We start from the raw sequence: 25374 nt of genomic DNA, 5'->3' as shown, positions 1-25374 counted from the left end.
GACCCCGGCCGCCTGTCGCGCCGCGTCCCGCCTGCCGTAAAGCGCGGCGGCCGCCTACCGTAAAGCGCGGAAGGTCAGCGGCGGGGGCCGTGAGGGGCCGCGGGGCCCGGTGCCGCCCCCCCCGCTCCCCGCTCCCCTCCCGCCCCTTCCCCGGCCTCCCCCGCCGCCGCTGCCATGTTCCTGCGGCTGCTGTCCGACGTGCGGTGGCGCCCGGCCGCCCCCCGCTGGAGCGGGGCCGGCCGCTGCCCGCGGAGCACCTCAGCGGCCTCCGAGGCGCCGCCGCCGGCCCCGCTGCCGGGCCAGGCGCGGGTGGTGGTGTGCGGGGGCGGCGTGGTGGGCGCCTCGGTGGCCTACCACCTCGCCAAGCTGGGCTGGAGGGACGTGGTGCTGCTGGAGCAGGGCAGGTAGGGGCTGCGGGCTGCAGCGGGGCGGGCCTGGAGGCGTTTCTCTGCGTGTTTTTACCATTTCTGTATCATTTTCTGGCGTTTCCGTGTTTGTTTCGGTCATTTCTGCCGCTTTGCTGAGTGCCGCAGCCGTGGTGGGTTTGGACTGACCATCGCTGACGGAGCTTGGTGCTGCTTCACGGCACAGGGCCATGGGCAGCCCCGCACTGCCAGGGGTGGAATAGAGAAACGCAGGGGAAATTCAGTGGTGTGTTGGCAATCAAAATATAGCCGCGTAGGGAGAAGCGGAAATGTTAGCAGAACAGCTCTCCTTTTCTTCTGGCCTGTCCTCAGCTTTGTTCCTGCCCTGCACAGCTTCAGCCCCCTCCTTTCCTCACAGGGGGGTTCGTGGGGGCTTCTCCCTCTCCTGCTTTTGCCCTGGTTCCTCCCGGTCCACTGCAGGCTCTGCCCCGGGCTGCAGCCCTCCAGGGAAACCTGCTCCAGCTGCCCAGGGGCTGCAGTTCCTCTGGAGGCATCCGTCTGCTCTGTCGTGGGACCTTCCTCAGGCTGCAGCGAATGCCTGCTCCAGCACCTGGACCTCCTCCTTCTCCACCTTCTCCCTGTCCTTGGGGTTTCCTCGTCTCTTCCTTGTTTACTTTTTGCTCCTCCTCCATCTCTCTGGCGTTTGACACCCATGAGTTGCCTTCCTAGAGGTGCTGCTGAGGGCCCAGCACCCTGTGGGGTGTCTCTTTGGGGGCTGGCTGGAAGTGGGGCTGTCCCATGCCAGACACACTGACTTCTTCTCACAGGGGCCACCCCTGCTGCCAACCCTGATATTTTGGGGTGTTTTGATAATGCACAGTGCAAAGACAAAGCCTCCGTGCAAGACAAGAGGTCACAAACTACAGATGTGAAATCTGAGTGTTCTTGGTTTTGTTTCTCCCACTAAGCTTGTGCTCGGCCACCGTTACAGTGCCACCAAGTTCTCAGCTGACCCCTAGGCAGAGAAGCAGGGGGTATTTTCTTCACCTAAGCCTCTCTCTGCAGACTCCCAGCCATGAATGTTGCAGTTACTTGCGTGTAGGCATGGGAAACGGTGGAGTCAACGAAGGTGCTCGTGTTTTTTTGTACATTTGTGTGTATTTGAAGGAGGTTTTGATTTACCTCCTGCCCATCCGTGCAGATCTGAGCCCCAGAGGTCAGGACAGCTGCTGGTAGGGGTGGCCCAAGAGGCAGCAGCTCCAGCCACGTCTGTCGGTGCTCTACTCACAGGTAATGATGTGAAACACGGCGTGGCTTGGAGAGATGGCAGAGCACGTCGCTCTTGTTGGGAGCTGACTGCCCAGCCCGTGCCTGGTCGGGTTTTTGGTTTGGAAGTGCTTTTTTTGGTGCCTTCATTAAGCATTTTGGGGCCTTGGGCACCACGCAGTGGGGCTGGAAGCTCAGAGCTCCAGGAGCAGGGAGCTCCGGCTGCTTGGCGAAGCATCAGGCTCTTGGCAGCTGCCAGCAGAGGGAATTCTCCCTCGGAGGTCTCCGAGCTCAATCCACACACGTGTGCCTGCAGAAAAACACCGCTGCGTTCCCAGGAGCGGTTTAGGATTGTGGTGAGCCCGCTTAAAGCCCCGCTGCAGCAGTTTTGGCTGCGGCTGTAGGGGTGTAGCAAGGGGAATGCCTTACGCAGCTGGTGCTCGTGTTGGGTTTCCTGAGGGCGTGCTGCGAGGCCAGAGGGCAGCGCGTGGAGCAGCGCGGGGTGGCTTGAGCAGCAGGGAAGGTGGCCACGAGTGGCGTGGAAGCAGTGGGAGAGAAATGCTTAAATGTAACCCTGGAAGCTAGGTGGGCAGTGCCTGAAGGGCAGATTAAAAAGGGGAAGAAATGTGCATCTACGTAGCTGCTGCACGCTAAGAGGGACTCGGTGCAAGCTGCAGAGATGCAGGGCTCAAAGGAATCCAAGCTAATTTTGCTCTGAGGGAAACCTGGCTTTGGAGAAGGAAGCGATCAGGTAGGCAGCTTGGCTTGCCCATCAGCTAAATTTTTTTTAAGTGCTTTCTTTGAAAGACGCGAGCGGTTAGGACAAGTTAGAGAGAAGTGGGTTTGGAACAGAAGGTTTTTCCAAAAGCGAGGTAAAGCAGAAGCATCCCTGCTGTTGTGTTACCCCTGCATCAGCCACCGTACGGCTTTGGGGGTTCTCCCGAGGGGCACAACTGATTTTCAAGTTGTCTGTGGTGGTATTTACAGCTGGACAAAGGGAGCAGTTGTGGTCTGATGGGTGCAGGGGGCAGCGGGTGGGAGTTTTGTGCCATCAGGAACCTCTGGGGCAGCCTCCTGGGGGGCTGTGCTGGCTTCCCTGCCCGTCAGCTGCCTGAGGCTTTCTTTAAACTTACCTTGCAGGCTGGCTGCTGGTACCACCCGCTTCTGTGCCGGCATCGTGAGCACCGCCAGGCACGTGTCCATCGAGCTGAAGATGGCAGACTACTCCAACAAGCTGTACCAGCAGCTGGAGCAAGAGACGGGCGTGCAGACAGGTACTGGGGGGTGAGCACCGGGTAACCTTTGGGAGGGCGGGTCGAAGTGCTGGCCCTGAAGTAAGTGTCTTGAGCGCTGGTGGTTCCTGCTCAAAACAAAATAATTAGTTTGGACTGAACCAGATGCAAAGGAGCATCACTGAGCTGACTGGAAGGTTGGGAGGAAGGGTGTCAGGTGCTCAGACCTGCCTGCGAGCTGCCGTCTGTAGCTTGGACAAATGTAGGGGATTTTTGTTCATAAGGGCACTAAAAAGAGACGAGAGCAAGTGACCCATTTTCTGCACTGTTTCGCTTCTCAGAAATACAAAAAGCTTCACAGCAGCTCTAAAGCCCAGGCAAAGCAAGATATTTTACTCTAGTCTCTCCCTGGAAATACTGTGTTAAAATTCCCCCTCTCCCTCCAGAACGCTCAGGCATGCGCCTGGGATGAAGAACTTGAGCACGGAAAGTTTCCTGTTGGCAAAGACTTGTGATACACATCAAACTCAACAGGGATTAATAAAAGTGCCTGTAATTAAGGTTACCGTTAAACTTTTACAGGTGGTAGAGTCACAAAATGTCGTCCTTTAGTCGTTGAGGTTTTATTTTTCTGTATATTTGATCTCATTTTCACCTTTTTGCCAGTAACTTCTCTCTCTTTTAATAGATACCATGTGTAGGCTCTGTTTTATAAGCACAAGTAAATGCAGTGCAAAGGAGAGTTAGAGCCCAAGTCAGAACTGAAGTACTCTTTGGAAAAGTTGACTAATGCAATTTTTGATTACTGGCTGATAAATGTTTAAAGTTACGTGGGGATCTGGGGTTTCCTGGCTCTTGAGTAGTGGAAGTACCGGGTCTGCGATTAATTAAAGCAACGGGTCTGAAATTAAAAGGAATTCAAGCTCCTGTCCAAATCTGACTTGCCTTTGGTGATTGTCATAGGGTACATGAAGACAGGCTCTATATCACTGGCTCAGACTCAGGACCGACTAATCTCCCTGAAACGCATTGCTTCATCGCTGAAGTACGTATAAGCAGGAAATAAAACCCATTTTAAATTTGCATCAGCTCTCCTGCAATGCTAACGACATTTTCTTTGTGTTCTGTGGCAGTGTAATGGGGATCCCGTGTGAAATTATCACCCCGAAGCAAGTGGCGCAGCTTCACCCGCTTATCAACATCCACGACCTTGTGGGGGCCATGTATGTGCCAGAAGATGCACTCGTGTCCTCTGCCAACGTCAGTCTGGCTCTGGCGACTGCTGCCTCACGGAATGGTACGAGATTTTTGTCTCTTGGTGCTCTCCTGCCTGATAGTTACCTTCTTCCCAGTAAAGGAAGTGATGGCTTGCATCTGTTTCGGGGATCTTAGCTAAGCGCTGAAGGCCAAAAGTTGGTTGTTTCTACATGGTTTGTATTCTTTGAAATCCCTTTTTTCTCAATAATCAGGCTGATTTTTTTTTTTTTTTCACATACTGAATCTTTAGGGAACTGATGTGATGGATCAAGCACCGGTTTGTCATACTTGCTAGTTACATATTTCTCTGAATAAGCACACACTGCTTCATCATAAATACAGCCCTTCATAGCACCTGGCTCAAAATTACACATCAAAAGAGTTTTAATTGATTCTGAAGTGAAAAGATCTGACTGGCTCCTTGTGGAATACTTCATTAGACATACATGCTTTGGAAGTGAAGTAGTAAATGCTGTTCGTGTAGCCCTTTGGCAGACTGGAGCGGTCTAAAAGTGGGGCAGAAATTACTTTGATAACGGAGGTGAGGCACACGAAGGATGAAAGTTCATCAGGCTGGAAGAAGCTATTGAGGAAGATACCACTTTTAATTTCTTTTAGTCCAGCTTTATTTTGCTTACTGCTAATTTATTTTTCCACAAAGTTACTGAATTCCTGTGAAAGAAGCAGTCTTGCAATCCACAACAACAGACTTGATCATGTAAAGGCATTGTAATTGAAAGAAATCTGTGGTTTACACTTTTTTTTCCCCATGTTGTTGATACTGGCGTCTATCTGCCATCCAGAAGTGGGGAAAAAATACTGTGATTCTTCTTAAACTTATCACTTACATAATGAAGAAGTTGTATGCACGCTGTTTTACAGGATTTCCCTTAAGAATGGTTGGACGAAACGTAAAAGAAAAGAAAATTGGCTTTTAAGTTGAGCTTAAGGGCTTGATGTCAGTAGCTTTAGAACGAAGGCTTGTTTTGCACTGACTTTGTCCTCTTCAGGCGTCCAGATCCACGAACGGACGAGCGTCAGTCACGTCTTGATCCAGAAGGGCCGTGTGACTGGAGTTGAGACCGACCGAGGAAAGATTCAGTGCCAGTACTTTGTCAACTGTGCTGGCCAGGTAGGATTATTCAAACCTGTCTTTCTTTTTCCCTTTGGTTAGGATGCAGCTGTGCTGTTAAAGGAAATCTTTAAGGGAATTCCAGAAAGAAAAATGAGAAAAAGAGAGGTGCTTTCTTTCTGCCAGACTAGGCAAGCCTCTTGCCAGTCCACAACAGTTTGTCCCAAAGAATGTTGTTTTAGATCAGACTGCCAGAAGAGGATAATAGTTGTCCCCCACCTGACTTCTTGCATGTTGTATGCTAAAGAAACTCTTGCGGTCCCCCTTTTTTAGTGTTGTCTCTCTTCATCTCTGAAAAACCTCTGCTTTAAATTGTGGAGTTACAGCTGCTTCGGTATGGGATTCTAAAAACGTTTTCTTTATTAGAAAAATGAATGAACACGTGCTCTTTTCTTCATTTTCATTTTATTTGGCTTTATTATGGTTCATGCTTTGGCTTGGTTTACTGGAGTAGCTCCAAGTCAGAGCAGCAGGGCCGTGAGGGAGGACAGCGGAGGTGGCTGTGTGCTCGGCACAAAGGCTGGGGGAGCCCTGCAGCTTGCGTGGAGTCTCATGGTGGGCTCACCCTCCTGTCACACACAAAAAAGTCACTTTCTGTTTTTTTTTTCTTTTTATCGTTGCTTCTCCACCATGCAGGCACCTTACAGCCGCTGTTGCTCAGCGTGCAGCTGGTGCTCTCGTTCCTGTGGGGCCCTGGCAGCACCACAGGCACCTTGGCTGTGGCACATGAATCTTATTTTTCTTTCGTGTTTTATGTTGATGCTTCCTAGGCTTGAGCCAGGGTTCTGCTTTTCTAGACGTTACATGGGGAACACAAAAACAGTCTTTGCCCCAGATAGCTCAAATTCTAAGAAAGCAGAAAACAAATGCCTTTGTTTAAGGTTTAGGGCACTGAGCCACATCTTATTTGGCCTTTTTGAAAGCAGACCCACAGAGATGATCGGTTTGCATGCTTTTCTCCCGCCTTTCTCATTGGAGTTAGTTTTCTTCTTTTACATCCTGGTTCTGTTTTGTTTTGTAATTTCAGTGGGCCTACGAGTTGGGCCACTCTGGGGACGAACCAGTCAACATCCCGCTCCATGCCTGCGAGCACTTCTACCTCCTGACACATCCTTTGAAGGAACCTCTGGCAAGCAGCGTACCAAGTAAGGGTTCTTCAGCTTTTTTTCCACTTTCCTCGGTGAATTATATCCTCCTTTCCAAGGTGACTTGTGTTATGACAAAACAGCCGACGAAGGACTATCACTTCTCAGCTCGATTGCAATTGTGAAGTGTGTTCTAGCTGAATTGCTTTGAATATCCTCTTTCAGTGGTATCTGTTTCCTTACTGTTGGGAAAGCTTTTGCTGCAGGAATTGATTTCCAGAGCTTGTCAGCAGAGCAGGTGAACGACCTTGGCTCTAGCTTGGCTAGCTGCTGTGCCTGAGACTTGGATTGTTGTCTGTGGGCTGGAGAGGGTGCTAGCCTTGGCACTGTGTTTTCCTTGCAGGCTGCTGTCCCCAAATGGCCCATCTATTCCTTTCCTCCAACTGAAGCTAAGGCTTTACAATGGCATTTACATGTCTATGAGCTGTAGGGGCAACCCAAGCACTTGAGGTAATTGCTCCTCCCCCATGTTCTGGCTTTTGGATCTCTTCAATAAAAGCCCTTCTGTTTGAAAACCGTGGTGGGGAAGTAGGAAGCTTCGCTTATTTATTCTGTCTTTAGTGAGAGTTTCTGCTCCTAGGGAGTCATATATATGTTCTCCAAGGATTGCAGCTCTCTCACTGGATTCTCTGCTTCACTTTTACTTTTCTAGAGCAATTTAAATGTATACATGTTCACAGTTCTTCTGTACATGGGGAAAAAATTGCTCTGAAACATGTCGGGTGCAGTTTAAGTGCTTCAAGTTGACACTGCCACCAGAAGAAGCGATCCTGACCTGTCTGCTTGCCCTCACCCCATTGCTGCCCGCTGTCGTTGTGCTGGTGGCCTGCAGCAGACTGGTTCAGTGACCCACCCCCGTTAATTTGAATTGTTTTAATACATGAAGGGAAAGATGGGGAGGGCAGGACGTCTCTTGGTCTGGTCCTGGGAGAACTCCCAGTGGATTTAAGCCAGCGTAACAGCCTGCTGGTGCCACAAGGGATGCAAATCCTTGTGTCCTGCTCCCGGTGCTGCTGTCCTGCTGCCTATGGTGCCCTTTAGATTCTCCTCAGTTTCTCGTGGTGCTCAGAAGTTAACCTGTGTGGCTGAGATGGGAATTGATGCTGGTTTAGGCATCTAAACCAGCACACCAGGGGGCCACGTGAGGACCAGAAACAGCATAAAGGTGTGGGCTGGGGGGACTGAAATGGTCCTTGCTGCAGGCTGCTAGCTTGGCAGCAGAGCCTGTCACTGGTGCCTGTGAGATGGCCGGAGGTCGCTGCCCCTTCTCACCTCCCTTCCCACCTCTTTTCTTTCCTCTGCAGCTATCGTAGACCCCGATGGCAGGATCTACATCCGCAACTGGCAGGGCGGCATCCTCTCAGGAGGCTTCGAGAAAAACCCTAAGCCTCTTTTCACGGAGGGACGGAACCAGCTGGAGATTCAGAACCTCCAAGAAGATTGGGATCATTTTGGTATGTAGGGGGGAGATGCCCACAGCAATAAAGCACGTGGCTTCAGCAGAAGGCAGTTAGCAATGAGACAGGCTGTTAGAGACCAGCTAGCGTCTCTCTGCCTCTGACAGGTGTGAGAAGGATGAACGTTCTCTCAAATTCATTAATTTCTTCATTTGTCAGTAATTTGCATGAAACCACTCAACCAAGGACTACGTCAACATCTTTGCAGTGTTTAAAAACACCCGCTAACCTTTAGCTTGTATTTATTTCCTCTAGTGCAGTGGCGTACTGCATGAACTTTCCAACGCTCTTCTCCCCCTGCGTTTGATTTCGGGCTGTCAGCACCACGTGCTGCTCCTCTTGTGACTGTAGATCAGCACTCCTGACCCGCCATGCAGCTGTGGCATTTCGTTTCTGCGGCTCCTTTCAGCACTGCCTGCCAAGTGCATTTCCAGTGGAGGAAATCGCGAGCACAACTCGCTGGTGCTGCTTCCCAGACTCCATCCATCCCACCACCAGCAGTGTGGTGGCTTGGTCCTTTCCAAATGTTTTTTTCTCTTCCCATATTATTTGTTTCTGGTTTGATATTCTGTATAAATCTTTTTATGTGGAGGGATCTTTCTGGGTCCCTTTTTTCCCCTCTCATATGCCTCGTAAGTTCTGTGTGCCTTCGATTCCCCTTTTATTTGAGGGAACCAGTTCTGCCCTGCGTCAGAGCTCTTTGCTTCCCCCGTGAACACATCTCTGCCTGTGTCTCCAGGCTCAGTGAGACTCCCTGCTGTCTTTCTGCAGCGGTAGCGTGTTCATCCAGCTGCTCCCCTGGTTGAACTAATTTAGTTTTTGTGTCTGAGAGATGATATATGGGTTTCATAAACAGTTAAGATGGGGTGGAGGCAGGATGGGCTGCAGCTCTGTGCTGGCTTACGGCAGAAGTTTTTTAGACCTGCAGATGACTGCGGACTTGATTGAAAAGCAGCTTCCCTAACGAGCTGCTCACGCATTGCACCCACCTCCTCTTTGGTCTTCCAGATCCTGCTGGAATGGCGAAGCCCTGCTTGCTGGCACCTGCAAACTGCCCAGGTTTCGGAAGCAGCTGCACGCTAAGTTCCAGCGTTACCTTTTTATCACTTCAAACGTGCAGAGTAGCTGAGCAGTCAGAGCTTACTCAGCCAATATTTGATCCTCTTTTAGGGCTGCAGTTCCTGAGCTCACGTGTTCCTGCTCTGATCTCTCTGATTGGAACACCTTTAGGGTTTAAAATAGCCTGTACTGTTGCAGAAATGTTGGGCTGGATGTAAGAACAAGTCTAGAACTGAGCCCTCTTCTTATCAGTAGGAAAAAAGAAGCCTGTAACAACAGGCCCTGGGGAGTTACAAGGCATCAGAAAGAGCAGTTCAGCAGGCTTCTGCTTGTGCCTTCTTAGGTGACGTGGAATCTGAATATTTCAGAGCCTGTGTGTAAAACTGAGGAATGTAACTAGTGCTGAATTTTGGGGACTTTAATCTAGGGTACGGTGCAGAGGGAACTCCTGGGCAAGAAGATCAAAGTAGACAGCTTACCCTTTTATTAAAGCTCTCAAATATCAGGCTGTGAATTGCCCAAGGACCTTTCCAGCGTGACTGGGCAATAAAGTGGCAAGGAAATTCAATGAGGATAGATGTGAAGTGACGCAAGTGTGTGAGGGTGTGTCTGCTGGGGAGTGCTATTCATTTCACCGCACAGAACAACGGGCTTTGAGCTGACCTTGGGATTCTCTTAGTTCTGTGAAGGTGTCAGCTCAGTAGCTGGCAAAGCAAAATAGAGGAGTTATTAGGAAAGGAGCAGAAAACAAAATCATCATGCAGCTCCTTATCCTTGGCATGCCAGATAAGAGGTGTTCTGCAGATGGTGTCATCTTACTGGTGAAAAGAGCAGCTAGAAGCTGATCGGGGCTTGGAGCAGCTCCCAAGAGAGGGATGACTGACTGGCAGGGATAAAAAAAAAAAAAAAAGAAGAAGAGATGACCAAAGGGAGGGAGGTAAACAGAGGTCTAGGAAATGTTGAGTGAGATCCCACTCTAGATGGGGATCTCCTGTTCACTGCTGCTTCTATTGTGCCAGCTGGGGGCCATCAAAAAGTTAATTAAGTTTAAGTTTCAATCTCAGTGATTCCTCTCACCACAAGTACTGGATGTGTGGATATCTCCTTGGCAGCCTTGCAAGGTGTTCTCAGGAGTTTGGGGGAAGACTGGTTGAGTACTTGGAAAAGAGATCCACTAAGGATTGCTATCTAGTAACCACTGTTTACCAGTTAGTAAATATTATTTTTATTTGGTAAATACCAGCTAGCATTTATTAAATATTATTTTTGTGTTTAGCAAATACCAGTTAGTATTTGGTAAATACCACTTAGTATTTAGGGAAAACCTCCTGGGGTTTAGGAAAACTGCTGAAGGTAAGCAGAGGCTGGCAGGATGTGTGGGGCCAGTGTCGTACAGATTTGTCTGTTCTTACTCCTCGCCAGGTATCCATTCCTTGCTGCTTTCCCTAACAAAGCTGAACACGTTTTTGCTGGGGAAGGCGTCACTGGCCTGAATCAGCTGCAGACTCAGACCTTCACCACTGGTCTGAATCAGTGGGGCTGCTTTTATGGTGTGCTGTGTGAAAAATGGTGATCCATTTTGAGTAGTTGGAGGTTTTCTGTTCTGCCAGCACACTGTTCAGCCAGTGAACGTGTTGCCTTCTGTTCAGACACCAGCACGCTCTCTGCTTTGATGCTGAAGTGCTTTGAGATTGAAAGCCTTGACTTTTTGTCTTTTGTCTCCATCCCAGAGCCGCTCCTGAGTTCCCTTCTGCGCAGGATGCCGGATTTGGAGGCCCTGCAGATCATGCAGCTCGTGAACTGCCCGGAGTCCTTCACGCCAGACATGCGGTGTATCATGGGCGAGTCGCCCACGGTGCGTGGCTACTTCGTCCTGGCTGGCATGAACTCGGCTGGTATCTCTTATGGTGGGGGAGCAGGCAAGTAAGTGGTTTATCACCGTTCGGTGTGTAAGTAAGGTTTTAACCGAGAAAAAAGACTGCTCAGATGAGTCTTCTGTGTGAAGTGTTCTGGTCAGTATTTGTCACCTCCCCTCTGCTACCAACAGAGGACGCTTTTGTCTCCAGCTTGAATCACAGGGAAGAGCGGTCCTGTGTGTACTCCAGCTCTGGGCTGGATTCTTCTCCTACCCTGCACATCTCAGCCAGCAGCAGCCTGCTGGGGATTGAGGGAGCTCCCTGAGGACTAACCGGTCCAAACTTTCTTCTACCTGGAAGAGAGAAAAGCTTAGCAAAGCACACAGTCCCTCATCTTCTCTGCTCCACGATCCCCTTAATTTATTATTTGGCTGAAGTCCTTAGAGCATTCAAGTTGACACAACAATTCATTTCTCTAAAAGAGAGTGAATCTAAAGCAGATAAAGCACCGTGTGTGTGATGCCAGGTGCTGCCAATACAGTTAAATACTGTCCTCTGCCAGCGAGCTAGGGATGTAGCCACTTCCCAGTACACTCCAATTCCTGTGTTAATGCAAATACTTTGACAGGCATGTAAGTGTGATCCCAGCAGCAAAGTTGCTTGCAAAATGATCATCGCTTTCTCTGATTGCCATTTGGTTTTGGCAACCCAGCATCCCTTCTGTGCTACAGCCTTCTTAGCAAGCTGCTCATTTTTCATGGCAAGTGTTAGTATCTGCACTTGTTTCCATTAGTTTCTGTCTGTCTAATAATTTAACTCAGCAGAGAAGGAAATGGTGATTTTTCTTTGTCATAAATAATATGGAAATACGGAAAATCTTTGCAGTAAGGTTATTTGAGGATCAAAATCACTTCTGAGGGTAAAACGTTATTTGACTGTTTGTTGCTACAGCCTCAAAATAAGCAGCTTAGCTTGCTAATGTAACTTTTAATGATCAGTCTCAAACCCCTTTGTTTTTCTGTTTACTGACTGTGAACAGATCCTTCTGCTCTGCTTTTGTCTGAGCTGCCTTTGTCCTTTAGCTCTGGAGCATGCCTTCCTCCTTCACTGCTAGAAGTGTAGCTAAACATAACTTGGCTGGTACCTCGTGCTGAAATGAACGCTGTCACTGATGGTTTGTGGCTGAGCCTACACCAGGTACTGAAAAACGACAAAACAGTCAGCTTCCTAACTCCAACCTAAACGTGCTCAGCGCTCCTTTGTGTGGGGTAGCCTGAGTGTCAGCCAGGCTGCCTGTCCAGTCCCTGGCTTTGTTGACCATGTGTCCTGCTGCCCTGTGCGTTTTATCCTAATGGGAAATGAGTAATTTGGAAAGCTGCTGGATGGGTTTTATAATGGGAAAGCCTTCCAGATTCAGCTAGTGTTCAGAATACCATGTTAGTTCTGTTTTATCCCTGCTGCAAGAAGTTCTCATGTCCAAATTGCCTTGCTTATGACTTCAGAGCTAAACTCTTTAAGACACTGACTGATTTCTTGGTTTATCTTTACTGCTTCCATCAGGTACCTGGCAGAGTGGATGGTAAATGGTTATCCGTCAGAAAATGTCTGGCCTCTGGACTTGAAACGCTTTGGTACTCTGCAGAGCAGTCGCACCTTCCTCCGGCACCGTGTGATGGAAGTAATGCGTAAGTGAGGTCTCTGCTTGCAGTGCTCACCAGGATGTCCAAGACTTGCTCTTTGCTGTGCTGTCTGTCCTCTGTCAACTGTCACAACCCTGAGAAACATTGTCCTTCCCCCTGGCCTCCCCTGGGACAAGGCTGTTCCTTCCCAGAAGAAGGCAAAGGCTGCCTGCTTTGTTAGCATTATTCCTGCCAGCTTTTCTGAAAGAGATGCTGTTGGTAGGGTGCTCTTTCCTATTTATTTATGTTCCCATAAGGAGGAGGTTTGTGCGTATCTGTGTAGGACTCCAGCCTAATAAAACAATACCAAGATCTTAACAAGAAATACTACACTATATCAAACACTGTTATTGTTTGCACATCAGTATAGCGTGAAAATGCCTTCACTTCTGATGTAGCAGTATGTGATCTAGTTATCTTATGCCATTCAAGAAGTCTTGGTAGAACATATTCTGCTTTCTCCTGCCTGAGTTGGTGATAAATGCCTTGCACAATAGATCTTAGATGCCATTGTTCCTGTGTAAAGCCGTGCATAATTTCCTCCTGTTGTTTGATTATCTGTCCTGAGATAATGTGGACAATTCTTCCTTTTAAGTTTCAAATAGAAGCATAAGTTGCAAAAGAAGTTGCAAACGAAAAGCAGTTACTTGAACACCAAGTCTAAACTAAAAACGTGTTCAGGTGAAAGCAGAGAAGTTGGGTAAAGCTTTGATTCTAGGTATATTCAGGAAATAAAAACCTTACACTTTGACTTTTCTTCCCAGAAAAATCAGTTTGTACTCTTGGCATTATTCCAGAGTGGCTTTCCAATGTAGATCTTGATTCTAGAGGTTTAGATAGCTAAGGAATCAGTCTAATTTTTACAAGATAAATACTGTATTCATTTTTTCTGGTGTTACATTCCCACTATAATGCATTCTTCCCTCTACCCGTTCTTTCAGTAGTGCCAATACCAGGTAATGACAATAAAATCATTAGTTAGGAGGCAAAGACAAACAGAATTGTTCAGTAAGAAATATTAGGCTATCTCAGCATCAGTTTTAAGTAATTTGTGCCCTATGTAGAAGCTTAACGTTTGTGAAGAAGCATCCTTGAGTTCTACTCCCTGCTGGCAACCAGGGAGAATGCTAAACATTCATTAGGGTAACTTGTTTTCTAAATAAGAATATTATGGAATGGCTGAAAAGGTATAGGAGACATTTGGAAGAGCTTCAGTAATTAGAAAAAGCTGAGCTGCCAGTGTTTAAGGAGGTGGATGATCCTTGTGGCTGTGGGCTCCCTACCCCGCTACTGGTATTGTCTAAATGATCAGTGTCTGATGCAGTGTGCTGTCAGGGAAAAACCATGCATAATTAATGCTAGTCAGCATGGCTGCATGGAAAATAGAGAGTTTGGGTAAGTTATGTTGACAGTATTGTCATGAGACCACGAGTATCTACAAATGTAAGTGTTCTGTGCAAATATTGTTGCTCTGATTTAGTGTAGTTATAAATGGATCAAAAGAGATTTGCTGATTTCAAAAAATGGAGAAGTCAGAACTGTGTTGAGGGAATTTCATTGGTGGTTTGGGTGTAGTAAGAATGCGTATCGGTAATCTGGAGTAAAATCCAAGGTAAAAATCACTACTTAACCTAATAACGTATCTCTGTGACCACTGCAGCCCTCATGTGTGATCTGAAGGTTCCCCGCTGGGACTTCCAGACCGGCAGACAGCTGCGCACCTCCCCGCTCTATGACCGTCTGGATGCCCAGGGGGCCAGGTGGATGGAGAAGCACGGGTTTGAGAGAGTCAAATACTTTGTCCCACCTGGGAAAGGTGAGATTGCATTTTATTCTGCCTAGTGCATCCAGATTGATGTATTAGATTGTAGTTCATTTGGTTTATCAGTTGCCCTTTGATTCTTCCTTGCATTAGATCTGCTGGATTTGGATCAGAGCAAAACCTTTTACAAGCCAGACTGGTTTGATATTGTGGGTTCAGAAGTTAAGTGCTGTAAGGAAGCAGTTTGTGTCATTGACATGTCGTCTTTCACCAAGTTTGAAATAAGTGTAAGTACCCAGGAGGTGGCAAGGCGTCAGCTTGCAGAGGTGGTCTTTATTTTCTGTTGGCTGCATTCAAACTCCTCCAAGTCCTGTTGAGGGACAGATAGAGAAATTAGGCTGTACGGCCAGATTCAGGCTGCAACAAATATTTACCTGAGATTGCCTTTTGTCTGTTGAGGGCCCACTTCATAGAAATACCAGTTTAGTCTGTAAATAGGATTTGACCTTCGGCACTGTGTGACCGTTGTCTCTTATTAAGCTTGAGACGTTTGTGTCCCTATCAATGTGAATTGAAAGAATTTGGGTCAGGACATTGATGCAGTCTTAAACTGCCCCAGTTAATTTGTCTTGCTCAGACAGCTCATCTGCCTGCTCTCCCTTTCAATTCCCATAGTCCACGGGAGACCAGGCGCTGGAGAGTCTGCAATACCTCTTCTCAAACGACCTGGATGTGCCAGTTGGGCACGTTGTGCATACCGGCATGCTCAATGAGAAAGGAGGTTATGAGAATGACTGCAGCATTGCACGGCTGAGCAAACGCAGGTAGGTATGCAGACTGCATCTTTATCAGCAGCCTCTGAGAACCTCTTAATGAAGATCATAAATTCCACCCCCACGCCCTGTAAGGAAAAAAAAGAAAAGTCTCCATTCTACACTCATCCCTAATTCTGTAGCTCAAACGAGAGGGAGCTCCCAAACTTATCTGTAGTCCCCACATCAATAAGTACAGGTTTCTACAAAATGTTTGGCCTTCAGATGTTGAGTTTCTCAATTGAAAGACAAATTTGTTTTTGGCAAATTTGTTCCGGTCATTACTTTATTGCTTAAGTATTCATTTAAAGAGCAAACTAAACATGTTTGCTCGCTGGCTCCTGACCAGTCTTTTCGTTGGAGTTCTGTGCTGAAACACTTCTCTTTCACTGTTTCAACTTGCCTTGTGGTGTCGTTACTCGAGTTCTCAGCTCTGCGCTCACCCAGGGTTCTTTCTTATGCTCTCTGGTACAAACTGACATGATCACAGGATCTCATCCTTAGACTAAGCAACTTGGGCTCTGTTTGGCATTTAATTAGAAAAAAACCCTCGTGTTTAAAAACTATTTCACGGGTATGTCCCGGCCAAGTGTTAGATTCATTTCCCTAGACCATTTTCTATGTATGCTGTCCTTGTATTGGTGTGAGAGCATTCTTCTCTGCTGCTCTTATAATTAGAAGCAGCTTTTTATTCTCTTTCTCTTCCATCTGCATTCATGTGTTGTTTAAAAGCATTGTTTGCCTCTGTGTGAAACTGGTAGCTTTCCTCCTTGTTAATCACTGCTGCAGATATTATCTGTCAATAATGTACTTCAACTCGCAGTCAGCATGAAAGAGACTAGCTTGTTTTCACATATCAAGTGGAGTTCTGTTTTCGGAAACTGGTAATAATAACCACCATTGTGTAGGGAAAGAGTTTGACTGAAACAAGAAACTGCTTTGAGAATGAAGCACTCTTCTGACCGTCAAGAGTAGCCAGAATCACTGGTCTCAAAGAGCTGCACATAACGTCTGCAAAACGACTCCGACTTTGGGGCTACCTTGTGAACTTCCTGCAGAGCTGCCCGCGTTCTGCTTCTGGTCCTTCTGCTGCCTTCTTGTCCCCAGGCTGCTGGTAATGCTCGCAGGCTGAGGTTTCCTGTCCTGACAGATGTGGTGGTGTTGATCCAGAGACATCAGTTGTGGTTTTTGTAAACCGGCTTATTTTGGTCTGGCGTTATCTTGGAAGCTGCTGAATGGCTCCAGTAGTTTGCGGACAAAGAATGAACTGAATCATCCTGTGGCTGTCAAGTTTGATTGTTTCTTGGTTTTGATTTTTCTCTTCCAGCTTCTTCATGATTTCCCCCACTGACCAGCAAGTCCACTGCTGGGCCTGGCTGAAGAACCGCTTGCCTAACGACAGCAACCTGACCATGGAAGATGTGACCTGGAAGTACACAGGTAGGAAATCACTGAAAGCAGACCTTGTTCTACAGCCTGAAGTCACAAATGGTGTCAATCAATCCTTTAAGCTCTCCAGAGTGGCAGCTGGGTCTCTTTTCCAAACAGTTGCATGAAAGCAGCAATTCAGACTGCCTTCTAGCAAGCTGTGAGCTGGGAGGCAACTTTCCTTTCACATGGACTGTCAGGAGCCAGCCTGATGACACAACCTGTTCTTTCAGTGAACTTTTAAGACTTTCCACAGCTCCTAACTTCCCAAAGAGAAACAGAAATCATTTCATTCATATATGCAAGTTAGACAGCAGGTAAGACCTCTCTGGTCTCGTCCTAATGGTGTTACCTTCCTCTCTTTAGCTCTGAACCTGATAGGCCCCCGTGCTGTGGATGTCTTGTCAGAGTTGTCGTATGCCCCCATAACTCCAGAACACTTTCCCTCTCTCTTTTGCAAGGTGAGTGGCTGTGCTTCCTCCTCGCTCTGCTAGGTTTTTTGAAGCATGCGTGGAAGAAGGGGAAGAATGGTGTTTTGGGTGGCTAGAGGTGAAGTTATGTATAGATGCACTGCAGTAGCTGAGCTAGATTAGTCATGTACTCATTAGGCTCACTTTGTTACCTTTTTTCTTTGGATTCTACTTGCTGAATATATAGGTAAATACAAATCTATTTTCAGTATTCTGCTTGCTGTAGGCTTGGTATGTTTGACGTAATCAGTTAAGAAAGCATCAATCTGAGGGGCAGCTGGGATCAGTGTCTCTGGAGTCTGTCTCCTGTCATGGTGAAAGGCTGGGAAGGTAGCTGCAGTTCAGCTCCCGTCTTGTATTTAGAACACGAGCCTTTGTCCTGACCTAGTTCAAGGCTTATCACCAAGTGATTGAGAAGCCTGGATAATGGGGTACTGCAGTCTGGATTTTTACACTAAATTCCTCAGAAGCATGTGCCGGTGGTGAACTGCCTGAGGAAGGGGAAGAGGGCTGAGTGGTGTGGATTGCACTATGTATTACTGTGTTCCTCCTGGATCTCTGTGCTGTGTTCCAGTTTGGATGTTTTCACCCCCTCTGATTCTGCAGGAGATGAGCGTGGGCTACGCTAACGGCATCCGTGTGATGAGTATCACTCACACAGGAGAACCTGGATTCATGCTTTATATTCCCATAGAGGTAAGAGTACGTGATAGCCTCAGCTCATTAAAACAGCTGCTTGCATGCATAATCAGGAACACTTTCCATGCTGACTCAGGGTCACAGAGTGTCTGTTTTGTACCAGCGGAGTTTCCCCGCTCTGCATAGTGCTCCAGCTGGCCAGACCTCATGCGCCAGAGGCTGGGCACAGTAACATCAGCAGTGGTGTGTCAGATGCTGTCACTCCTTCCCGGTGTTTGTCTGCAGCTCTGTGTCTCACCCTCCCTTTGCAGTACGCCCTCCACGTGTACAACGAGGTGATGAACATGGGCCAGAAGTACGGCATCCGCAACGCCGGTTACTACGCGCTCCGCAGCCTGCGCATCGAGAAGTTCTTTGCGTTCTGGGGCCAGGATCTGGACGCCTTTACCACTCCTATGGAGTGTGGACGCGAGTTCCAGGTCAAGCTGGATAAGGTACGGTGGGAGGCTGAAACCTCCTGCAGCAGGGGGTAAAACGGAGAGGTGAAAACGCTGCCATGGATGTGTCACTCTTCTGATGGAGCTGTGAGTGCATAGCTATAACCCGTGTCCTTGTGCTTTGTAAAGAAATATTTGTGGTAGAAATACCAAAAATATTCTGCCCTCCTCCCTGGGCAGCACTCCCAGCGATTTATGTGGTGTCCTGCTTTAGGGCAGGGTGCTGGGTACCTTACAGGTGCTCAGTGCTCAGGTTTCTTTTTCCCAGCTGCTTTCCCGGTCTGCTGAAGCAAATGCCACCTGGTGCGCAGGCTGGCTTTTAATGAAGTTAAAAGCATATGAGGACAGACAGGGACAGGAGCTCTCCGTGCTGTTCTGTTTCAGTATATTTGTATTGTATTTTTATGAGCTGTATCCTGCTCGTTTGTGGTGACAGGTGCCATCTCTGCCACTTGCTTGTTACCTTCTTTCTTATGTATTTGTACGAGCCAAAACAAATGCTTGTACGAGATAAGTCAGAGAGGAAAATGCGCTGGTGAGGGACAAAAATTAGATATGTGGCTATGTTTTCTCTGGTTTATGAAATGTGTTAGACTTCTGGGACCAGACAAGTGGTGAAAACTACAGTGGTTTTCACTGTGGTAAAAACTAGAATGAATTTAAGGGTCCGCTTCACAAATATCTTGAATTCATTAATACATTTAGCATCCGGAACAACAAACGTGACAAGAAACTTGTGTCTGAGCTGGGCTTTCTGTGCGCAGAAGCAGCCTGCCCTGCTGACTTCCAAGCTCCCCTTGACCTTGTGCTGGAAGCTTGTCTGTTAAAGCTCAGCAGCTGCCGTGCTCCTTTATCAGCTGCTGCTTCCTTCCCTCCCCAGGGAATGCAGTTCGTCGGCCAGGAAGCGCTGCTGGAACAGAAGCAGAACGGCGTGTACAAGCGCTTTACCATGTTCATCCTCGAGGACCACGACACGGACATGGACCTCTGGCCCTGGTGGGGCGAGCCCATCTTCCGCAACGGCCGCTACGTGGGCAAGACCACCAGCAGCGCCTACAGCTACACGCTGGAGCGCCACGTCTGCCTGGGCTTCGTGCACCACTTCGACGAGAAGACGGGCGAGGAGCTGGTGGTGACGACCGACTTCATCAACCAGGGCGAGTACGAGATCGACATCGCTGGGCAGCGCTTCCAGGCCAAAGCCAAGCTCTACCCCTTCAGCTCCCTCTTCACGCAGCGGCGCCGCAAGGACGAGGTGGAACTGAGCGGCTACCAGAGGGAGTAGAGCTGAGCACACCCCCGCTCCTCTTCCCAGGCTGGAGTCTCCTGCCACCGTCTCCCAGTCCTCTCTCCTCACCCCCGCGTATTTCTTTCTCTTCCTTTCTCGTCTTGCCACTTTTAAACTTTTTTCCAGCGTGTTACATTTTGTATATTTTAAAACTTTTAACTCTCAAGCTTTCTCAACCCTGCCCGTCTCCCTCCTTCAGCCCTTCGCTTGCCAGGCTCCCCCGCGCCACGGTGGGGGAAGGGGAACTCCTTCACGGGAAGGAACTTCCAACACGGGAAGGGTCCAGGAGACCTCCTGCGAACTGCAGCCCTTCTCTGGCCCCTCGGCTGAAGGCTGGGACTTCCCCTTGCTCCCCACAAACCACTTTGTAGAGGGGTCGGTGCGTTGGTGCGCGCAGCAATAGTCTGATCAGCTACCTCACTGGCACAAGGCGAAGCGCCGCGTGAGCAGCAGCGAGCGGACAGGTTTGGGTTATCACCCAGCTTGTTCACCATTTATCCACCATTTTTCCCTATCAGGGAGTTGAGTAGGCTTAACCATCAGATCCCTGGGGTGACAGTAGTGCTGGTAAGTTTTTTGGTGTTGTTCCCGTTGGATTTTTTTTTTTGCCTGGGGTCGCTGAAGCTAGACGGCCTTCTATAAATACAGCCGAAGAGCAGCATGTGTGTTTGACTTCCGTAAAGGAACGTGGTTGGGTTTTTTATTAGCAAAAATACCGATTTCTAACAAGGGCAGATGTTAGTGTTTAATGTTCATAGCACTGTTGAAATGCTGCTTCTGTTTCAGCTGCACAGTGTACAGTCTCTGTGAATATTCCTTCACTTTCCTTTGTGTGTGTGTGGCTCCGTCAGGCTCGTCTGGCAGGGTTTCATGTAAAACCTGTGTGTGTTTATGGAACTTGAGCAGCAGGAGGGGATATCTTGCGGTTTTGGCTGACTTTGGTTGTTCCAAAACTAGAGGAAAACCCCACAGCGCTCATCTCACCTGTGGGGCTGGGACGACCCCGAGAAACACGGGGGTTCTGGTGGTGACAGCAGCTCCTGCAGGACTCCAGCAAGGTGTCTTCTGTTCTCTCCTCAAATCTGTTGCACTTCTCTTTGTAGTACCTCGCCTGAAGGGAGTGAAAGAGGGAGTTTGGGGCTGTGGAAGTTGGGTTCCGAATGGTTCAGGGGCTTCCCCCCTTCTTGGGGTGTCGGCGTGCTCCAATTCAAGCACTGATGCTGAAGAAAACGGGGAGTGCTGAGTTGTACCGCACGGATTTATGCCCTTCCCTTCCCAATGTGAGCACAATCAGAACCGAAGACGTTCTCTGTTTACTGGAAGGAGACCTGGTGGGTGTTCTCCCTGCCTCTGGCACCCACACGCTCATCATTGTCTTCCCGCTGCTGCTGATGCCAGCGTCCTTGGGCAGTTTAATCACAGCCTTGCACGGAGGCCAGCCCTGGCAGCATGGGGATCGCTTTGTAATCCAGAACCTCGTGGGGCATTTTCTTTTCCACTCAACTGGTGAGCATCAGTAGTGTAAATACAAGCTCGAAACCTCTGCAAGTTGTTGCTTTGGGTTTGTTTTCTGCTGCTTTAGTTGCTTTCGGTCGTGTCTTTGCTCTGCCAGCTCGTGATGGAGATGTTCTCAGCGCACAAAAGGAACTGGATGGCCCTAAGGCAAGAAGCGTGGAGGGAAAAACCTTTACGCCTTAAAAACAAGTTGTCAGAGCAAGTTCTCCCATTCAGGGAGACGCAGAAGCTGTGAAACAGCGGTGGAGAATCGGGGCAGGGCGTAGGATGAAGGGAGGAGGAAGGATTCAAGCTAGTGGGCTAGGAGCTTGGATGTAGATGTTGCGTCTTTGAGCGTGCTCTCCTTTGTAAACGGTGAATTCCTTTGTAGCATCTGGCCTCTTTAGGGACTTCAAACTAAACTTGAAATGGACGTGCAAAAATTCCCCAGGCTTCCCAAATCCCTGGGTGCTGCTTTCCGAATTGAAGTTGTGCCTGGTGTATTAGGATAAAGGGATGGAATGAAAGGGTGACGAGACATCAGCAGGCTAACATCAGTCCTTTTGTGCATGGAGAGATGTCGTGATCCCACTGTGCCCGTTCTGGATACACGTACCAAGGAGGACCTCTACCCTACAGGCACGTTACCTGAAAATCATGCACCGGGGCTCTTGAGGAGGATGCCTGTGCCACTTGTTGTCGCTGGAGGGACATGAGAGGCTTCCCTGGGAGGACACCAAGTGACACCAAGTGCTAGCTGAGGCAGGCTGAAGTACTGAAAGCAGCTGCTGGAGAGCTCTCAGCTAAACCACTCTCTCTGGCGAGTTATAATTAGATCAGAGCGAACCAAAAGGTCAGCAGCGTGTGTCCTCTCGGTGCTGAAGCATCCCTTCAGTTGCAGCCAGGTTATATTCCTCCTTGTGTTTTTTTTCCCCTATTTTATAGGTTCCACTTCGCTCCTCAGATAACCTGTGATATGCTTTTCTCTTCCCGCAGCAGTCCTGACAACAAAAATGGTGTTTTGTGAGCTCCTTCTGCCGTTACGACTGCTCGGGTTTATTTTGTGTCTACATCTATCAGTACCAGGAGCAGAGAACAAGAATAAATGTGCATCGTGCGGGAGGTAGGCAGTGCTCTGCAGCCTCAGCCTGCTGCTGGAGGCTGCTGGCAGCTGGCAGTGCTGCGGCTCGCAGCTGCCTGCTCCTGCTCTCCCGGTGATGAGTTCTGGTTCTTCCGTGTCTGAACCTGGAGGCTTCAGCTGCTGCTCGAGATTAGTCTGCGACTTCTGGCAGGTATTTCTGGCCGTACCCCGAGTCGTCTGTCTTCTTCAGCTCGGGTGGCAGCCGAGGGGACAGCTGGGTGGCAGCTTTTAGGACAGGGCCAGATGCTGGGGCTGAGCGAGGTGCCTCTGGCGCAGGAGGAGCAGCAGCAGGAGCAGGACGGGGCGCACACCGCGTGTGGTGGTCGCAGCAGTGTCTGGTCTCCGAGTCTCCCTTCCCCAGCGTGAGCAGCCCTGCAGGTTTCCTCCCTCCAGGCACCTTTGCCAAGCCTGAGGCTTGAAGGGAGGTTGGCTGGAGTTTGCTATGAGAAAGGAATTCATCTTTTTGGCTGAAATACGGAGGTGGAGCATAACCCACATTAGGATAACCGTGTTACCCGTCAGTGACGACCATTAAATGTGCACGTGGCACTTGTAGGTGTGCTTTTTCTTCCCCAGAAAGCCATATTTCCATGGGTTTGCTGACAGTGGTGCATCCACCCTGCTGTGTGGTGTCCCTGGAGGCCAGGAAGGTGCCGCTTGGCCGAGGAGCGCGGGGAGCAGGCACCAGAGGCAGCGCTTTGTGGGCAGCCCGCTCCAGCTCCCCTCAATGACTTCTCCAGGCGTGCTACGTGGCCTCACCCTTGTGTCCTTGCCTAAGCTCTCGTGTTTTTCAGTCCCCGAGGGGGTGCTGAAACTGGAGTAAAACTGGTGTTAGAGGAGAAGGACTCGATTGTTTGTCTTTGGTGGCCTGAGGTTAAAATCAAAGCTGCGCATTCGGAAGCGTTTTCAGTTCCAGGAGCATGTGCTGTGGTGATTTTTCACCTCTGTCTTTGCTGGGCTTAATTCCTCCTCATCTGCTCCATGCTGACACCGGTGTCCGGATCTGACGGGCCGTGCCAGGGCAGTTGTTGCTCCTCTGTTAGTGGCGAGGAGCAGAGGCCGTGTGCCTGCATCTCCAGGTCTTGCTGTAAGCCTGGGTTCGTGTTCCCCCTTCCCCTGCTGTATTCAAGCTGCCGCAGGTCTCGTTGCTGTTCCCCTGACACCCCCAGCTCGGTGGGTGCTGGGACCTCTCGTGCGCAGCCTTCCTCTCTTCGCCCTGCCCGGCGCCTCATCGCCCGAGCCAGCTTTGCTCCAGATCTGTCTCTTTGCATCAATTTCAGCTCTGCAGCTTCGAGGTGGTGCCACCGCCCTGCCTCCCGCGGGCTTGTGGCTCTGCTTGGAGCTGCCTTCGCTCTGGGACTACAGCCCCGTCCCCTGCAAGCCTCGTCTTGGGGCCTGGAGAGCTCATTGTGCAGGAAGCTGGACCGAGAGCCAGATGAGGTGAAAAATAACACTATTTTTTAAATCCTATCCTCCGTTTAGAGCAGTGCAAGCTCCAGGCAGAGCTGGGGCAGCATTAGCTAAGAACCAATCAGCAGGGCACGGTTCCCAACATCACTTTTTTCCCCGCTGCTTCTCCTTCAGGTGGAGGAAGCCGTGCCCTGATGGAGGAGGTGGGGAGCGTGTATGGGGTTGCCCAAAACTCTCGTTTCTCCCCAGCGTGTTCCTGCAGGCAGCAGCTAACCATGCTGGTGCAGCGCTCACCTGGGGCTGCCCGTAGCCTTCCAGCACGCTTTAACCAAAACGTTTACATTTTGAGAAGAAATGTCCAAAAAAATAAAAGCAGTTTTCCATGCTTGGAAAAGAAATTGCTTGAAAGGGCAGAGGCCTTTCTTGTTTCAAACAGAACGCTGCTGCTGGTGGAGTCCAGCAAAAACTTCTTCACCTTCGGGTTTGTCTTCCCAAACGTTTTTCTTGTCATACTTGATCGCCTTGATTTTTTATTTTGTTTGCCCACGTCGGGATGCTTTTTTTGTGTTAAGCTACCATTTCTGTAAGTGTTTGTTAGGGCTGGTTGCTTCTTTTTTTTTGTTGCTGTTGTTTTGAATGTGCAGGCAGGAAACGGGGCGTGGGGGAGAAGGGATTCATGTCACCAGACGACTCCAAGCTGTCTCTGAAAAGCAGTTGGGAATTTTCTTTGCACTTTACACTTTTCCTTAAACGTGATTGTAGCGTGCTTAGAGCCCTCAGCGAGTGCATTTGAGGGAGGGAAAAAAAACAAATCTTTACATATTTGTAAATGCCTTAAGGCTTTTTGGCTGGGTGTTTGTGCACTGCCCGTGCGTGCCGCTCCGTTTCTTGCTGTGCTCGGGGTGCACGGGGCAGGCTGGGAGAGCCTTGGCAGAGCCTCGGCGCCTGTTCCTCTTCCTCCAGAAGTGGGTTTATTCAGGATGCTGCTCGTGCTGTAGCAGGTTCGAGGGTTTCTCAGTGCTGGGGACCTCGTTTGTGCTCAGATGGCCGCGACTCCTCATCTCCTGCTCGTCCCAGGGCTGCGCTGCTGCTGGCGGGATGGCTTCCGAGCTGGCGTCGCCTTGGTTTGGGCACCCTGCCCGGTCCGAGCGAGGCATCTCCATGAGGAGGAGCGGTGATTTATAACAGAAGAGGCTCTGGGGAATGGTGCTCGCTCATATTTATTGCTTTGGCCGAGCTGGTGACAGCTGACCCTCCCACGCACGTGCTTGACGCCGGCTGCGCCCGCCAGCAGCGTGGTTACCCGGCGGCCACCACCGACGGATGCTCCACTTCGCACGGACACCAACAAGCCCTGAATCCTCCTGCCACCAGAACCCGAGGCAAGTTCACTTCGAGTCCCCGTTCTATCCGAAAAAACCCTTTCTAGTGCCTTATGCTTGTGAATGTCGTGCAATGGACGTGGCTGAGGCGGCCCAGGTGAGGTTTCCCCGACCGCTGCGCCCATCGCAGGGCAACCAGCGGCTGGATCCCGGCAGCGTGGTGACACTTCCCGGTCCCTTCAGCCGTGGGGTTTGTGAAACATCCCCCCGGGGGCTGCCTCGGGGGGGTTTGGGGGAGGCAGAGGGGTTCTGAGGGCTGCGCCCGGCGGCGGTTCCCCGGCGCACACAGAGGGGTGAGCTCGCTGCTCGCCTCCGAGGCCGCGTTATTTCGTGTGCTGTATTTATATCGTGCTTTACTTCATTTAATTTTTTTTTTGGTTGGCTTCAACGTTGCTGGGTTTGTATATTAATAAAGAGGCGTTTTAACTACTCCCGAATCGGGCGCTTTGTTACACGAGAGCCTTCTGTTACCCGTCAGCATCCAAACCCCTTGGTCCTCGGGTGGCTTCCTGGGGGGGACGTGTGGTGGTCCCCACCTCCAGGGGCTGTGAGGGGAGCTGGGGGCTGGGGCTGGGGCTGGGGCTGGAGGAAACCCCCAGAACG

At 49.6% G+C, this 25374-nt stretch overlaps 1 protein-coding gene across 2 annotated transcripts; it reads left to right on the top strand.

The window, feature by feature from the left end:
* The first annotated feature begins 73 nt into the window (after nucleotides 1–73).
* Nucleotides 74–25208, top strand: PDPR (pyruvate dehydrogenase phosphatase regulatory subunit). 2 transcript variants are annotated; one of them, XR_011099775.1, is made up of 18 exons: nucleotides 74–404; nucleotides 2772–2905; nucleotides 3827–3908; nucleotides 3997–4160; nucleotides 5131–5252; nucleotides 6280–6397; nucleotides 7702–7851; nucleotides 10644–10836; nucleotides 12330–12454; nucleotides 14109–14264; nucleotides 14364–14497; nucleotides 14886–15034; nucleotides 16350–16462; nucleotides 16817–16911; nucleotides 17527–17616; nucleotides 17871–18053; nucleotides 18937–19911; nucleotides 24467–25208. XR_011099775.1 is itself a non-coding variant. In XM_068693004.1 (17 exons), exons 1-17 carry the CDS (start codon nucleotides 175–177, stop codon nucleotides 19339–19341), a joined length of 2643 nt encoding a protein of 880 aa, XP_068549105.1. In that variant the 5' UTR covers nucleotides 74–174; the 3' UTR covers nucleotides 19342–25208. The 2 variants fall into 2 exon arrangements, 1 of the variants encoding a protein (XP_068549105.1); XM_068693004.1 differs by having other exon boundaries at nucleotides 18937–25208.
* The last annotated feature ends 166 nt before the right edge of the window (nucleotides 25209–25374 follow it).

Source organism: Anas acuta, chromosome 10 (genome assembly GCF_963932015.1).
Source record: "Anas acuta chromosome 10, bAnaAcu1.1, whole genome shotgun sequence".
NCBI lineage: Eukaryota > Metazoa > Chordata > Aves > Anseriformes > Anatidae > Anas > Anas acuta.
The sequence above is the reverse complement of the archived record's forward strand: the minus strand, read 5'-3'. Positions and strand labels throughout refer to the sequence as shown.

Excerpts from the sequence above, each read along its gene's own strand:
- PDPR (XM_068693004.1), top strand. The coding sequence starts at position 175 with ATGTTCCTGCGGCTGCTGTCCGACGTGCGGTGGCGCCCGGCCGCCCCC. Across the intron at positions 14,265-14,363 it reads CTTTGTCCCACCTGGGAAAG|ATCTGCTGGATTTGGATCAG; the intron begins GTGAGATTGCAT and ends TCCTTGCATTAG. Across the intron at positions 17,617-17,870 it reads TGCTTTATATTCCCATAGAG|TACGCCCTCCACGTGTACAA; the intron begins GTAAGAGTACGT and ends CTCCCTTTGCAG.